The sequence below is a fragment of the Pleurodeles waltl genome, chromosome 4_1 (genome assembly GCF_031143425.1).
Source record: "Pleurodeles waltl isolate 20211129_DDA chromosome 4_1, aPleWal1.hap1.20221129, whole genome shotgun sequence".
Taxonomy (NCBI): Eukaryota; Metazoa; Chordata; class Amphibia; order Caudata; family Salamandridae; genus Pleurodeles; species Pleurodeles waltl.
In genome coordinates, this window is record NC_090442.1 from 521,727,408 (window position 1) to 521,745,275 (window position 17,868).

Below are 17,868 nucleotides of genomic sequence, written 5' to 3' on the forward strand. Positions count from 1 at the left end.
TTCTCAATGTGTGTATTGGTTCCTGACAACTTCTTTCCTGAAGCACAAAACACTTTCAATATTGCATTTTTTAAACAACATGTTAATGTTTTACTACAAAACATGCATCCTTATTCAGGTAAACTTTGATACTCATTAGATGCATGTTAAAAGTGTTGTCTCTAATTGGCAGTCAGTTTACAGCCTGTCCAAGTAGGGACCCTCACTCTAGTCAGGGTAAGGGAGATACCCAGCTCAGATAGCACCTGCTCACCCACTTGGTAGCTTGGCACAAGCAGTCAGGCTTATCTCAGAAGCAATGAGTAAAGCATTTGATAACACACAGCAATACAGTAAAAACACTACAAAGGGGCACAATACCAGTTTTAGAAAAATAGCCAATATTTATCTGTGTAAAACGAGACCAAATGAGAAAAATCCAACATACAGTAATAAAGACATTAATTTTTTAAGAATTAACTTAAAAATACAGTTGAAGGCAATAGCTCTGTCTGGGACTATCACGGCGCTGTGAACAACAAATCCAACAGTTCAGGCCAACCACGGGGTCGCAGGCCAGCTACGGTGTCGGGAAGATCTGCAAACAGTACCTTGGAAATGTAGGGCGTTGCTGTCCTTGTAATGACAACCAAAGTGCGGCGCCACTGACGTCGGCAGGCTTCAGATCTGGAGGTCGGTGCAGACGTCGGTGGGCGCTTGACGTCACACGCATTGCAGATCGAACTCCGGGCTGATGACGAAGTCAGGAACGCTGGCGTTGACGCCATCGGTGCTGCGGTGGGATGATGCGATGTGCAGTACCACAGGTCACAGTGCAGGCAGCGGCACAGTGACGGCGTCCTGCAGCGTCAGTGAGACCAGGGCTGTGGTGTGAAGTGGGGCAGTGTGACATGCGGTGTCTCCAGGTTGCGATGCAGGCAGCAGCGTCGTTGTTGGCGAAGCACTGTCGTTGGTAGGCCCAAGGCAGTGGTACGACATGGGGCGGGCTCTATGCGGCACCCATGGGTCAAGGTTCAGGTATGGACGTCTGTTGACGAGTCTGGATTCAATGGCGCAGGCATCGGTGGACCGGGGTGTTGCCAGGTCACGGTGCTGGCAGCTGCGTCATTGACGGCGTCATGGTGGTTTTTCTTCTGTTGCAGCACAAAACACTCAGTTCCCAGTGTAGGCAGATGAACCTGAAGTCTTTGATATCCCTGAGACTTCCAACAGGAGGCAAGCTCTACTTCAAGCCCTTGGAGAAACTGCACAAGCAGGATACACAGCAACGTCCAATCTTGGTCCTCTTTAAGGCAGAAGCAGCGACTGCAGCCCAAACCAGCAAAGCACACACATCAAAGAGGCAGTACTCCTCCTCCAGCTCTTCAGCTCCTCCTTGGCAGAGGTATCTTCTGATCTAGAAGTGTTCCAAATGTTTGGGTTTTTGGGTCTGCTACTTATACTCTTTTCTGCCTTTGAAGTAGGCAAACTTCAAAGGAAAGTCTCTGTTTTTCACAGGATCCTGCCTTGCCCAGGCCCGGCCCCAAACACACTCCAGGGGGCTGGAGACTGTACTGTGTGAGGTCAGGTGCAGGTGTCAGCTCCTCCCTCCACACTCTAACCTAGAAAGACTCATCAGGATATGCAGGACACACCTCAGCTTCCTTTATGTCACTGTCCAGAGGTAATTCACAAACAGCTCAACTGTCAATCTGTTCCAAACGTGAATTCCACAGGCAGGCAGAGGCACAGAATGGTTAAGCAAGAAAATGCCCACTTTCTAAAAGTGGGATTTTCAAACAGACAATCTAAAAACCAATTCTACCAAAAGATGTATTTTTAAATTGGGAGTTCAGAGACTCCAGACTCCATAACTGTAGCTGCTCCCAATGGGAAACTGCACTTAAAAGATATTTAGAGGCAGTCGCCATGGTAACTTATGGGAGAGATAGACCTTGCAATAGTGAAAAACGAATGTGGCAGTATTTCACTATCAGGAGATGTGAAACACACTAGTACATGTCCTACCTTTTAAATACAGTGCATCCCGTCCACGGGGCTACCTAGAGCCTACCGTAAGGGTGACATACATGTAGTAAAAGTAAAGGCTTGGGCTTGGCAAGTGGGTACACTTGCCAGGTCAAATAGGCAGTTTAAAACGCAACACACAGACACAGCAGTGGCAGGTCTGAGACACATTTACAGGGCTACACATGTGGGTGGCACAGTCGGTGCTGCAGGCCCACTAGTAGCATTTGATTTACAGGCCCTGAGCCTGCATAGTGCACTTTCCTAGGGATTTAGTAGTAAATCAAATATGCCAATTATGGATAAACCAATCTACAATACAATTTACACAGGGAGCACTTGCACTTTAGCACTGATCTGCAGTGGTAAAGTGTGCAGAGACAATAAACCATCAAAAACAGATCTGAAAAAAATAGGAGGAAGAAGGCAAAACATTTGGGGATAACACCGTAAAAAGGGCCATTTCCAACAATGCATATTGCTGGCTTGTTCATTTCCGTCAGTTTGTTTTTATTGATATTGTAACAAAACTTGTAACAATAAACAGTGGCTCGCACAATGTTCCATCTCTCTTCCTGTCCTTTCATTTTGCTTGCTACCATCTCTCCCTATTCCCATGTGCTGCTCAGCTTTCCTGGAACTCAATTCATAATGACTCCAAGACCCAAGGTGGACAAACATGGCAGACCCGACCTAACATGCTTAATAGCAATCTAGCAACATCTTGGCAGACAGAATGTTCAGCACTCTCAGCATTTTCAGGCATGTCAATTCTTCAAAGATTGTGGTTGGAAAACAGAGTATCAGAACCCACAGTCCCTCGGTCTTCCACTTTGTCAACCCCTCCCCCCCCAACACCACCCAGCCGTATGTGTGGTTTCTTCCCCATTCCCATTATATCGCAAATTCAGTGATTAAAGTCAACAGGTCCCAGGGCTCTGGAAGAACCCCACTTGCTTAGAATCACCTACTAAAGAGTCTAATAGGAGGTCCACAAGTTTTTGGGAGTCAGCATCCTTGCCTCAACCACACCACCATTACCATCCAGCTGACCATGACTGTCACTGTGGCAGAGACAGCACCTTGATCCTGGATGATTATGCAATATCCAACAGTACCTCATGCCAAATGTTGTATACCTATGGGTTGTACCAACAAAGTGGGACATGGTGCTCCTCTCCTCAGAACACTTACAACAAAGCTTAATTACTATTCAAAGCAGGCTGCCTGGCTGGAGTAAGGTGCCCTCTACACAGCATTTCCTGTAGTGATTCTTATCCTTGAACAAGACCAATGAACCAAGACGTTCTCAGCACCTCTCTCCATTAATTGACCTCAGGTTCAAGGCCCAGTTCTATCTCACAGATTTCCTGGAAATGCCACATCTCCCTTTTAAGCAACTCAAACAACCTTTTTAAATAAACAAGCAAGATGAACTAGGAATCGTAAGTTCTTGCTACCCATAACTTCAAATGTAGTCAGGACCTTGGTTGCCCCTCCCTTACCTTCCTTTGAAAACCAAAACTTCACTTCCTCCACCAATCCATAATCCAATTTCGTCAGATCAAATGTTTGGTTCTATCCTTTTCAGAACAGGTTGCCCTCCTTAAACACCATCTCTATTTTCAATTCTGAAAAGTTATTCTGTCTTATTTGAGCTGAAAGTGCACATAGTGAGTGGAGATGGAAGCTAGTGAGCCCTCTATTTGCTCCCACATCTTTATCTACTCACAGAGGAGCACTATGAAAAAGGAGAAGTGTACAACAAACTCACCCGTTATGATGTATAGATTCAGGGTACTTGATATAGCAGGACTCTGGCTAAGATATGATCAAAAGTGCACCTTGGACCATTCCATTAAATAATGCAGTTAGAAAGCCTGGTAGAAAGTTATAAAGTTTTAGATCTTGATTCCCTCCTTTCTTAACAACAGTATGTTCTGCCTAAAAATACTCTGGGCATCTTCCCTCCCCCAATGAAACTGCAGCACACCTGCTAAATCAGGTCAAGAATATGCTTGCTGGTACAGATGGGTAGAGCCTGTTACAGAAACACGATTCAAGGTAACACCGAAACCTTAATTGTCACTACCATAACTACTGATAGGGGTTAACCCATCTCTGCAGGTTGGAGACTACAAAGCCTGCGTCATCAGCACCAGTCGCCCCAAGGTTCAGCTCCTGAAGAAGTGCCAGGAGCGGTTTCACTGGTCTTCTTACAGACATACAGATCATAAGGTCACCTGCCTCCCTCACTCTGACCTGCACAATATCCATATTGTCTCTGATATTCTGTGCCTTAGGTTACAAGTAAAGATCCAACAGAAGCAGCAAAAGGAGACATATCTCACATGTGCCTCTCAGGATGATGATTACTACTGAATTCAGCCCCTTTAAGCCTTAATTCTTTTCAGGGACTCTTTGCTATAATCATATTGTTGAATTTGCACGCAAACTTTAACGCAGGCTTCTCCAACAAGTAGCTTATGAGCTGCCTGTAAGTAGCTTTCCTGTTTGCAGCCCAGCCGACTAAATTAGAAGCTTTTGCTTGGTTGAATTAATATATGTATATCAAAATTGAAAAGTGTATTCACGGTGAAAATGAGTGTATTTTCAGAACTCATAAGCTGATGTTTTGAGAAAAATGGTTTACTTTGTAAAATGTTTTAAGCTGTTATTCGAGTTATAAATTATTTGGCGACGGGGAGTCCTATTACTCATATTTTTACCTTGGTGCCACGGGCATTACAGCTATGGCTGTTAAGTATATCCAATGAGGAGGCATCCCAAATTGACAAAGCTTTTTTACATTACTGATTGCAACCTTGTCTGGGACAGTGAGATGATCACTACAGGTTAGCTTGCATGGGGGTGGCCACTAATCTAATCTTGTCTGACATGCTCACTATTACAGCTGTAGTGAACAGTAACTCAGGATGATATTCATTGAACATAAGCATACTTTGCCCTTTCTTTTGTTAGCATTTGTTTATGTGAAGAATTCTTATGTTGTCTCCAACTTGACATTTCAGTATGAACCCCGCCTGATGTGGATACATCAAATGTGGCAAGAGAGCATCCATTCCCAAGTCAAAATTCTGGTGTAGATATTTATGCTGGTGTACAATATGGAGATGGGCTTATAGGACACACAGTCTACCAGGTCCTTACAGAGTTTAGTGGGATGGGACCTATAGGGCACATAGTCCAGCAGATGTTTTCTGGGTGTAGTGGGATGGAGATGTCTGCTTCAAAACACTGATGGGATAACAGCTGGAGAGTCAGAAAAGCCACAGAAAATAACAGTCAGGAGAAGAGGGAAAATGGATTACAAGGGGCCAGCACAAATCACTATAGGCCTCAATTAAAACCAGGGGAGCAGCCCACTGTCCTGCAAGGTCAGCAGAAGCTATTGCCTCATTCTCCTAGTGGAGGACAGCACACCAAATTAGAGACCCCCATCTGCCTGGTAAAGATCCCTGTAAATTCAGTGGAGCTTTGGAACCGCCACTGAAGGCAGTGATCCTTTACCAAGCAGGAGTCATGTTAGATGCTTTCATTAGTCAAATTACTGGAAAAACAAACTCCAAAAAAGGGAGTTTGCTTCTGCACAACAATGGCTTGAACGTACTGGGAATTTTCTTCCTAGGAGTGGGAGTCGTTGGTCAATTTCCTTACCTGAGGATGCCATATTTCAAATGATGGTCCCAAGACGGGAAAATGAGTGATGATCATGCTGCCCTAGATAGTGTGGGACAATAGCTACTACGATCCAGTGGTCCTGTGATGGTTGGACCAATGGGTGAAGGATTTTCACTGGAAGAGCCAACTAAGGCTTCCCATAATAAACCCGGAGGTTCACCCACCTCTAACTGGGGAAGGGAAATCTGTGAATAGTGCATCTGCCATTTTATGAGTCATGCACATATACTTAAATGGCATAAACATTCTTACAACTCACACATTCTCATACTTTGTAATCACATTTATTTCTCTGGCAATCAGAATTGTTATAACGTCGAAGATGTTTTGTACAATAAAGCTCCCCGATTCTGTTGCGGACACATTTAAATACATTAGGGCACATGTCTGCTGCATTAATTGATGATATTTTCATCTCATCTTGGTTTTCTCCCCCAACTCCACTGGCTGCCTAGTGTTCTCCAGATTAGTGCCACAAAGCAAACTGTTTCAGTTGAGAACTTCTCTAAACCTCAAGGCCACTGCTTATTCTGGTGGTTTACATTGAAAATCACATAGGTACATTAGTCAATACCTACACTACTTCAAAGGAAAAGTGTGCAGAAGTGCTATCTAGTTCACATTCACTATGTGCTAACTCATTCGCCATGTGCAGGTTACTGATATAGGTAAGGGGTAATCAGAAGTTAGTCACAGATCATTTTCTATGTTATCTTGTCAGGACTTTTTCTATTCCTCTGGAATGCTTTATGAATAGCACTTGCCAGGTTTTATGTTGTATTGAATATCACACCATCAGTCTGAGGCCAAGTACCACCACTAGCTCCCCTCAAATTAGGTTTGCATCCACCTTTAACAGGTCTCACCAAGGTAATGCTGTATAAAACCCCAATAATGCCCACTCCTTTGTCCATGCTACCTGAATAATGTAGCTCTTCTCCAAGTTGCTGGATGCCAGATCCACAATCACCATGATCATTAATTAGCCATGATCACTCTAGAATCCAATCGCTGAACGCCAGACTAGCTTAGTCTGACTCTCACTGCAAAAAACCCACCAGCCAAAGGGTGTGGTTCTACTTGCTGAGAATGAATCTTCGAAGGAGTATGGAGCTACTCCTCTCTTCAATCAGATACCTCCATAAGAGACTTGAACCCGGCCTGTCCTGGGAACTGCATTCACTAAACTTAAACATCCTTCTAAATCCACTGACCTAACTGAAACATCTAGGAAACCCAGATTACCACTCCAACTTTTAACATTCCCCCACACCTTTTGTTCTGACCAACTGTTTCATAAGAGTAAAAACTGCAAGTTTTAAAACAACTCACTCCGTGGGGTGAAGCAAAACGATGGGGGCCCCCTGCAGAATGGGATGAGGGGGCCCCTAAGTCTCCTATATATCACAAATATCCACTGACCTTCAGCTAACTGGGGCTTCTCTGGAGCTTTGGGGTCCCCATACAACATAGCGACTGCAGGGGCCTGTGTTAAGCCCCCTAACTCTCTATCCACCACATTGAGAAGGAAGACTGTCTTCTTACCTATCTTGACACTCTGCTAGAAGAAAGTTACTTCTGCTTAAAATACACGCACAGAGCAGAAGGCTCAGTGAAGAAGTCCTCGCTAATAACATCTGCTGTGGCCTGCAGGTCACCAGTTCAAATCTCAGAAACGACAAGTCAGCCTTTTATCCTTGCATGGTCAGTAAGTTGATTACTGTTAATTTGAGTACAAGAACATGTGTTTTTTATAGCAATTAAAACTGGCAGAACTGTGGTACGAAGTTCACTTAGCTGATATCCCTGTTCAGACTTGACATTCCTATAAATCTCAAACACAAGGCAGCACACGCTTGTTGTTAAACTGACAACTGCCAAATCTAGCTACAACTATATGCTACCATTATAAAAGAAGGAGCGTGAAACAAGCCATGCCATCTTTGCAGCATCTGGCAAGTGTTTTCACTCACATAAACCATTTATGAGTGCTTTATCTGAGTGGGTAATCAGGCCTCGTTGTCTCATAATTGGTCCTATGCACATTAGTGTACGGCACCACCTATGACTACTCTATCTGGTGGTGAAATCTGTCTCAAATCAGAAGCCTCCTTCAAAATTTACAATAATCCTCCAACACTTTTTCTGAATCTAGAAGACGTCTTTCATCATAGGTGAAATGAACTAATGGGTTGATGACCAAGTCGACCAACCGAACCTACTCATTGTGACAGAGGCTCTGTGACCGGGTTTCCCCTGCACATACTGTTAGAAGGGCATGCAATCCTGTGTAACTATTCTGCTTCATTATTTACAAAAACAATAAAAGAACTGAACTAAACCAAAAGGAGGGCACACAGCCCTCAAAAAGGGGCATAACAAGGGACAGGAATTTCAGTGGGCAAATACTGCATACAACTATACTGCATAGGTAAGTAATTTCCCTTTCTGGGGGAAAAGGGTTCCACAGTCTAGGCAATAAAGATATGAGGTAGGACTCAGAGTCAGCCCTTACCTCAATGTACTAAGTTGAGAAAGTCCTCGCTAGATTTAGGCACAATAGCTTAACTGCTGCCTGTGAGAAGAGGCAGCACTGGAAATGGCAAGGAGGCGCAAGTGCCCCCATGGGCACAGATTCAATAGGACTGTGTAGCAGTGATTAGCAGTGGAACTGGAAGCTAGAAATGGAGTTTCTAGTTGGCAGTGATTTACAAACTGGCCAAGTAGGGACACTCACTCTAGTCAGGGTAGGGAGTCACACAGCTAAGATAACCCCTGCTCACCCTGTGGTAGCTTGATACGAGCAGTCTGGCTTATCTCAGAGGAAATGTGTAAAGTATTTGTACACACACACATAGTACCACAGTGAAAACACCACAAAAGTACTCCACACTAGTTTAGAAAAATATCCAATATTTACCGGAGTAAAAAAAAAAGAAAAAGGACAAAAATCCGACATAGACAAGTCAAGATATGTTTTTTCAAAGATTAAATGTAGTATAGCACTTGGAAACACAATAGTTCCAACTGGGGCTATCAAGACAGATTGACGGAGCCACTTTCAACAGTCTGGCACCACCCATGAGGCCACAAAGTCATACAGACCCCAGTTACAGTACCTTGGAAAAGGATGCGAAAACAAGGACGTTGCACGTAGTTGGGGAGGTGAGGTGTTGCTTGAGCCAGTATGGCATTGGTTCCTTACTGCCACCAGGGAGGTGTGGCATTGGTTGCTATTTGCTAGGCAGGGGAGGCGAGGCATCAGTTCCTTACTGTTGCAGGGCAGAGGTTGAGGCGTTGGCGAGGAGACGCTGGTTCCTTACGAAAAGGTGGGGTCAATTAATCTAGCAGGTCAAGAAGCAAGGCATCAACATCACTACGGCAGCATCAGGCCTGCATTGTAGGTAGCAGTCGTTACACTCAGAGGGACCACGGCGCCAGTGTAGCCAACAGTGCAAAGTTAGAGAGCGGTGCCGGTTCCAAAGTCGTTCTGCAAGTCACTGAATTTGGCACCACTTGAAAAGTTAGGAGTCTCAGCAAGAGAGCGGAGGCGCTGGCAGGTGAAGTCTTTGATGTCCCCGAGACTTCTTAACAGGAGGCAAGCTCAGTCCAAGCCCTTGGAGAGCCATTGGAAACAGGATGTAGAATGCCAAGTACAGTCCTTTCACTCCCAGGACAGAAGCAGCAGGTCAGCACAGCAAAGCAAAGCAAGAGGCAGAATGGCAGTCCCTACAGCATCAAGCTCTTCTTCCTAGCAGAATTTCCTCAGTCTAGAAGGATTCTAAATATGTTGTATGAGAGGTCCAGTACTTATACCCATTTCTGTCTTTGAAGTAGGCAAACTTCAAAGAAGTCTTTGTAGAGCACAAGACCCTGCCTTTCCCTGCCCTGGTCGCAGATACACACCAGGGGGTTGGAGACCGTTTTGTGTGAGAACAGGCACTGCCCTATTCAGGTTTAAGTATCAGCTCCTCCCACCACTCTAGCTCAGGATGGCCCGTTAGCCTGGTGACGCGCTATCAGGATATGCAGGGCACACCTCAGCTCCCTTTGTGTGACGGTCTAGAGTGAATGCACAAACAGCCCAACTGTCATCCTGACTCAAACGTGTATTCAGCAGACCAGCAGAGGCACCAAATGGTTAAGCAAGAATATGCCCACTTTCTAAAAGTGGCATTTTCAAACACACAATTTAAAAACCACATTCACTAGAAGATGTATTTTTAAATTGTGAGTTCAGAGACCCCCAACCTCCATATCTCTTTCTGCTCCCAATGGGAAATTACTCTTCAAAGATATTTCAAGGCAATCCCCATGTTAAACTATGGGAGGGCTAGGCCTTACTATAGTGAAAACCAAATTTGGCAGTATTTCACTATTAGGACAAGTAAAACACGCGAGTACATGTCCTACCTTTTAAATACACTGCACCATGCCCATGGGGCTACCTTGGGCCTACCTTAAAGGTCCCTTACACATACTAAAAGGGAGGGTTTGGGCACTTGCCAGGTTGACATGGCAATTGAAAGCTGCACACACAGACACTGTAATGGCAAGTCTGAGGCATGCTTACAGGTCTACTCATGTGGGTGGCACAATCGGTGTTGCACGCACACTAGTAGCATTTGATTTACAGGCCCTGGGCACACATGGTGCACTATGCTAGGGACCTACTAGTAAATCAAATATGCCAATCAAGGATGACCAATCATAATCACAAGTTACACAGCAAGCACTTGAACTTTAGCACTGATCAGCAGTAGGCAGGTGCCCAGAGTACCAAAACCAAGAAAAACTAAATCCAGCACACAGTCAAAAATACAGGAGACAGAGGCCAAAAGACAGGGGGGAAACTACGTCAAGGATGCCAGGTCTAACACGTGTTACACAACCCCTCCCTACCTCCCATCCACCCAGCTGAGAGTGGGGAAAACTACCCAACCTCAAGGGAGTTCTCATCACTAAGTCAGAAGAATCTAGACAGACCATTAGCGTGTTCTGTACCAGGGCGGTGTTCCACCCTAAGTCCATTCTCTGTAGGGAGATGGACACCTCAACAGTGCTGGTTTCTCACCCCTCACCTGTGTCAACCATCTAGGTCCTGTGGTCTGTCTGAACCAGGAAGCGAGTCCTAAACAAGTAGGGTCTTAGCGTCTTCAGTGCCCAGCCCACAGCAAAAGTTTCCCTCTCAACTGCACTCCACCTCTGTTCCCTGAGGAGTAACTTCCTGCTAATGAAGGCTATAGGCTGGTCCAGGCCCTCTACGTTTAGCTGTGCTAGAACTGCCCCCACACCATGCTCTGAAGTGTTGTTCTGCACAACAAATTTCTTAGAGAAGTCAGGTGCCTTCAGCATGGGTGCCATTCACATGGCTGCCTTCAGGGCATCAAAAGCAGTCTGAAAAGCTTTATTGGCTGCTTCTTGGAAGTCTGCACTGTCAAGGGGGCAACAATAGTGCCATAGTCCTTTACAAATCTCCTGTAATAACCTGTGAGACATAAATAGGCTCTCACCTCACCTGTCTGGGTCTTGGGGGTTCCCAAGCCAGATGGTGTCAATCATGGGTTGCAGGGGTGCCACCTGGCCGCTCCCCACCTAGTGACCCAAGTATACCACTGACCACTGCCCTTTCTGACACTTACTGGCCTTAATAGTGAGGTCTGCCTTCTGCTGGGTCTTCAACACTTCCCAGAGATGATGCAAGTGATCCCCCCAGCTGGAGCTGAACACTGCAATGTCATCCAGGTAGGTGGCGCTGAGATCCTCCAGCCCAGCCAAGACTTGGTTGACCAACCTCTGAAAGGTGGCAGTGGCGTTTTTCAACCCAAAGGGCATGACCCGGAATAGGTAGGTCCCTCTGGCATTGAAAATGTGGACCTCTCTTTGGCCCTATCGGTCAAGGAAATCTGCCAGTACCCAGATCCCCTTACCCATGTACGCGACAACTGGCAATAAGATGTTTTTTCATTGAAGAATGGAGAGCGGCAAGGGGCCAAAATGTCAACCAGATATCCGACTGTATCAGCTAAGCTTAGATGGATTTAATTCAAATTCCGGGTAGGGAAAAAGATCAGTGCAAGGGGTGTGAAATTTAACAAAATATCTACTTGTCCATGGGACAGGCTGCTTCATAAGTCTACTTGTCTTTGTAAAAAAAATCTCCTTGTCCCTTTGGTGCTATTTAGTGCAGTGACAACATTTTGCAGCAATCTCATTATGTAATATGTGATAATAGTCTCTCTGACTATGCTAGGGCTATTACTATAGTAGGGATTGAATACTAGCAATTTCAAGCCCTTCTATAGCAATTTCCTTCTTTTGCCACCTTTCCGTCGATCTAGATACTGGGAGCTGGAGGAAGCAGTCAGCAATATTTCAAGGGCTGGAATGCCTTTGAGTCTGTGCAAACCTACTAACTTGCATGTTTTAATGATTTTCACCAGGTCTTCTCTAATATATTCCCATACTGAGAAAGGTTGGAAGTTTACTCTTGAAGCAGCATACTTACATACAAAATAGTTTTGTTCAGTGCCAGGAACTATTGTGGCAACGTGTGCATTTTGAGGCCAACATTTTTTTTCTGCTTTTGCCAATGTTTGTTACAATGGCAAGGGCCTTGCAGCTCCCACAATAAAGTGTTGCAAAAGCCATGTCAAAACAAGACATACATTGACAAAACCAAAAGACTGATCACCAAAGGCGGATCAGTTGGTTTTCCCAGTGTTTGTTTATTTTCATGTCCCCACATTCTTGTTGAAAATGTTTATACTGATTTTCCATTATGAATCTCTGAATATTTTTTTGAAAATACTAGAATGCATCCACACATTTTACTAAATGATGCTTCAAAGAATTAGTACCTAACATTTCACAATAATGTTGCAAAACCTTTTTTCTTACTTGCATTTTTTTTCTGAACATTTTATTTTGAAAGCAAAGAATCATCAATTTTGCTTACAAGCTTACAACCTGTATTAGAAGCACCTCATATTCTCACATACCAGCAATATACTCAAGAATGATCTTTTTGCTGCAGAAAAAGCGAACACACAAGAGTTACCAGGCTGCACTGAATTTGCTTCAAACATTCTTTTGACCATGGGGAAGGTAAACTCATAGTACAGTCCTACCAAGAGTGGATTGCCTTTGTTCAATTTACTTTGATCACCTATTTACCCTGAAGCATTTAAAAAGTGGCACAGAGCATCTCTAAGACTGTAAATAACTGTTTTAATTATAAAATGGCTATAGGACCAGAAGATATATCAACATACATAGAAAGCGATAAACGGAAAAAAGCATTGATGTTTTCAGGAATCCAAACCATGTTTTTTTTTTACAAATCTGCGCCAAATGGATGGTAATATGGGCTATAAGCAAGTTGAGAATCCGTATGCTGACAGCACACTAACATACCTACCTCTCTGCTAATTGCAAACTTATCTTCTATTTCAAACACATCAGTAATTCTACAGCTTCTTTTAAGCACAATTAGAATTTAGGCCTTTATTCAGTTTAGATTCAGAATATTGTGAATTTCTGGTTTGTCCATCAAACAACAGTGTGCATATAAAATGTTACACCACACAATCAAGTATATTGTGTTATAGTTATTCACACCAAGTATTTTAATGTTCAAAAAGTCAAGATGGAAACTAGAAACAGGTGATTCATAAGACTGAGAAACAAAGTTAAGTGTAGACGGTGACCCTGTTTCTTTTGCTAAAATGAAAAATGTCATTAAATTAAATGTATACGTGATATATAAGTCTGTTTACTCTGTACAGCAAGTCAAGAAATGCAAAAATGGTAACTGCTGCAAACCTTGTACGAGATGCATAGCATAGTCGTTCCCTTCCTCAAACAGCTCTCTCTCCAACTCCATTATCTCTTTTCCTTCAGCTTTTTCTTCTTGATCCCTGCACTCCTGAGAGTTACACATTTGGAAGATGGAATTACATCATCTTACCCAGTGAGCAAAACTTTACAACAATTAATAGATAAACTTATCCAGCACAGTGGTTCTCAAGTACTTTGGGCCTGTTGCAAAAACAGGAATGAGTACATTCCTTGCATTCATAATATGCAAATATAGGGACAACTAATTTACTCGGGCTGGTTTCTCATTTTGTTCCGGTCACTATTTTGCAACAACGGAATTTGTTTTGTTTTTCTTCTTTCAATGATATCCTGACTTTTAATGACAACTCACATCTTCTTTTACCCCCATAGGTTGGACCCACTGGCTGAGAAACACTGATCTAGATTTCTACAGCGTTAAAATTAAGCCTTCTCAACAAGAGCTTTCTCTCTCTCTCTCTCTCTCTCTCTCTCTCTCTCTCTCAGAGCGGGACAAATTAGTTAAATGTATGAGCTATGTTTATTTTGGGACAGATCACACTAACTGACAGCAAATAAAACAGATATGGAAAACCAATTAATGGAGGGACCTTGAAAACGTGGTAATACATGATCACAGCCATAAGAATTAAACTCTGCAGATGTGGCATTTTCTGCATAATTGTGTATTTTTCACACTTGCCACATAATCTGTCTTTTTGTGCATGTTTTAACAAAAAAAACGTTTGCTTCTAGCTCAAACAGACCAAACGTTACTAAGTAAGATTCCACACGTTGTAGTGCAGTGGCTGATTACTATCAGTCTAACATCTAAATACAGCAACGAGGTGATATCTCTGTCCAGAGTATTAGCATGTGTAACAAGCACTTGGCAAAGCCAACAGATCTTGACTAAGCAAGAGATATTGAGTTTGCCAATGTCTTTTAGCCATGGTGTACACCAGCAAGGCAGTTGTTCAGAATGGCTAAAATGTACAGGTGCAGAGGAGAGTTGAGTAGAGTGTCGTAGAGTGGAATGACGAATAGTGTAGTAGAGCACTGTAGAGTCGAGAGGGGAAGAATGTCAAGTATTGGAGTGGCATAGTGTGGAGTCATGTAGCGTGGCATACACTGGAGTGGTATAGAGTAGAATGAACTGGTGTAGAGTTCACTGACCTCACATATCACATAATTCTAGTAGCTCTGCAGGCGATACAATGCATTCGTTCTTTGTCCAACCTGAAGGGTTTAAACTAAAGTCAAACAAAGAGCAATGCCAATCAAATATGCAGTATGTCTTTCAGAACTGCTTAAGACAGAAGCCCTACATAGAACATGTTAAATATTGTACAGAAGCGTAGAATGTTGTTCACACAATAAACCTCATTTTAAACTTACTACAAAATGTTAATTGTTTTCAGTCCCCCCTCCTCAGAGTCACTCCTGCCACCATACAGTTGCTTTAAAACCTTTTTCTGTCTGTGTTGCATAATACTTTTGAATGCATAGTTTTGCAGAAGACTTCACAGTTTCCAAGCACCCTCATTTCCCAGCTCTACACTATATGTCGCCAATCACAAATTACTCAGGAGTGTACAAATGAGCTCTGCATACTGCATGTACAGTTGTGGTAGTTATCTTGTGAGGGGCAAATGCTAACAAGAAGCCGAATGACGATCGCTACATGTTGGAAAATGGGTTATTGGTAAGGGCAGGTAAGTACCTTTACTTAGCAATAGGCCACTAACCTCCACTTAAGTCCAGTCAGGTCTCAGTAAACTAAACCTAGCTCAACCTTTGGTAGTTTGGCGACGAGCGACAAGGCTTAACTTAGGAGACAAAGTGTAAGGCATTCAAATATCTCAAAGCAGTAATTAGGTAAAACACAGGAAACAGTTTAAAAATCCAAAATCATTTTATAAAAATAGATTATATTTTTATCTTTAAAAGTACACCAACACAAATAAAATCAGATAAGGGGAACGGGAGATATGATTTTTTAAAGAATTAATGCTTTCTAGCGCATAGAAGATACTAACCCTCAAAGGGTTAAAAAAGATCACACTGGAAAATAACAAAGTCCAGAGTTCAGGCCACCCACGAGGTAACACTGTCGCACTTACTTTCAGAAGTGTTGATTCAGAAAAGTGGTCCACAGCTCCAGCCAAGGGTTCTGAGGCTCTGGTGTGCCTCTTGGGGTCTGGGACTACAACTCCCACAATGCACCTCTTCAACCTATGAAGTTGCTCCAAACGTCTGCAAACTTCTGGATCGTCTTCCAGAGGTCCTTTTTGTGTTCTTGAAGTGTCCACAACTTGATCCAAGGTTCCAGAAGCTCTGAGTTGGTCCTTGGGAGTTGGGACTACAATTACCAGAATGCACCTGGTCAGAATCCTCAAATGGCCACTGGACGCTGGTCAGCTGGGCTCTGCTTGCAGGACTTGATGCAGGGGACTCTGGGCAGCTCCTCTGTACCTGTAGCAAACAGGGAGTCCCTTCTTGAAGCAGTAGAAGACAGGTAAACTCCTTTTAGTGGTGAAGCCCAAGTGTGCAGCGGGTGCAGTCCTCCAAAGTGCAGTGTCCAGGTGCAGCTCAGTGGTCCAGCAGGGCAGTCCTTCTCCTGTAGTTCTTCCTTGTTGGAATCTGATAGGGATCTGAGGCGTGGGTGCAGGTCTGCCAGTTTTATCCCTGCTCCTGGCTGAAAAACAAGGGGGTCCTGGTTCTCCAATCAGGTGCAGGGTCCTTTCCGCTGTGATGACCACTTCCTGGGAAGTGTGGCAAAAATCAATCCCAGGGAGCAATATTACTCAAAAATCCATCCTGGCTGAAAGTGATTTTTGGAGGTTACATCTGGCTGAGCCCACCCACTGGTGTGGCTAAAAATCCTAAACACACCCCTCTCCTGCCCTCTCCTATTCTAATCAAGGGGGCACCTAATTGTCTGGGTTAGCAGGATGTGAGAGTGTTGAGGGGTGGCTCCAAATGTCCTTCTCTGCCTTTGCAGACCAGTTTGGCAGCCCTCCTACTTCCTGCTTCAACATCTGCTGAGGGAAGACCTCCTCCCCCAGGCACATCTCTTTGTGTGGAGCCAGGCCACTTCACACCTCATCAAGGCAGCCTGGCCAGGCTGCCAGAGGCTGGCCAATCAGAGCACAGCAGCAAAAACACTGAACGGCTGAAGTTGGCAACTTTTCAGGTAAAGTTTAAAACTCTTTCCCTGAACAAGTTATATTAAATCCAACAACTGGAAGTTGTGGGACTTATTATAACAATAAATTTGATACCAAACTTCTGGTATCTGTTACTTAAGGGGACTTTAAAAATTAAAATGTAGTGTGCCCATTCTAGCCTATGGAGGCCATTCACTGCAATGAGGGAAAAAACGAATTTGGCTGTTTTACCTCACCAGGGCTTATAAAACTATTTTTATAAGGTCCCTGCTTATAGTTACATGGCACCCAGGGCACACCTTAGGGGAGGGGTGACATATGTAAAAATAAGGTAGTTTAAGACTTTGGAACTACTTTTAATTCTAAAGTCGAATTTGCATATGACATTAATTTAAAAGCAGCCAGCAAGGCAGGCCTGCCTTTAAAATGACACTGGGCACCTCAGCAGTGCACCTATGGGTGCACTACCTATGCTGGGGTCCCTAAACCTGCTACATAAACCTAAGCTGGTCCCAGGCTTTTCATAGATGAGCTAGTTAAAACAGATGACTGGCAGCACAGGTATGGAATTCATATCACGTGACACCCAGGAAATATTGTTTAGGGCAATGACAAGTCTTAAGGTTTATTTTGTCTTCTGTACAAGTAGACTCAAGCCCTTGTAACACACAGCCTGTGGCCACTTGCTAAAAGTGACACAGTACTGCTTTATGAAAAAGGACTGCCGCTGTTAACACAAGATATGGATCCCTGTAACTTATTCAAAACTGAATATATGGTTCATGTTAGAAATGGGGTCTCTGATCGGCAGTCAGTGTGCACTCTGTCCAAGCAGGGACCCTCACTCGTCAGGGTAGGGAGGTACACACCTAGGATAACCCCTGATCACCCCCTTGGTAGCTTGGCACAAGCAGTAAGCTTATCTCAAAGGCAATGTGTAAAGTAGTTGTACAATCACACACATTAAAAGCATCAAAAAAGCACTCAATACCAGTTTAGGATAATAGACAATATTTATTGTTTAGTCAAACAAGACCAAAATGACAAAAACTCAACATACATAAGCAAAGATATGAATTTTTAAAGTAATAAGTGTCTTAATCCACAGAAGTCAATGGATGCGTTCTTTTAGCACAAAGTACCTGTTATG

General features: G+C 43.7%; 1 protein-coding gene across 7 annotated transcripts in view; it reads right to left on the reverse strand.

The window, feature by feature from the left end:
* The window catches only part of PPHLN1 (periphilin 1), a 427,069-nt gene that overhangs the window by 367,821 nt on the left and 41,380 nt on the right, over window positions 1-17,868 (reverse strand). For 4 of the 7 annotated variants that reach the window (XM_069228838.1, XM_069228843.1, XM_069228839.1 and 1 more), the window contains one exon: window positions 13,534-13,636. The exons of the other annotated variants lie outside the window; for them this stretch is intronic. In XM_069228838.1, coding sequence (XP_069084939.1) covers window positions 13,534-13,594 — 61 coding nt within the window. In that variant the 5' untranslated portion in view covers window positions 13,595-13,636. The remainder of the gene's footprint in view (window positions 1-13,533; window positions 13,637-17,868) is intronic. 7 annotated transcript variants of the gene reach the window in all.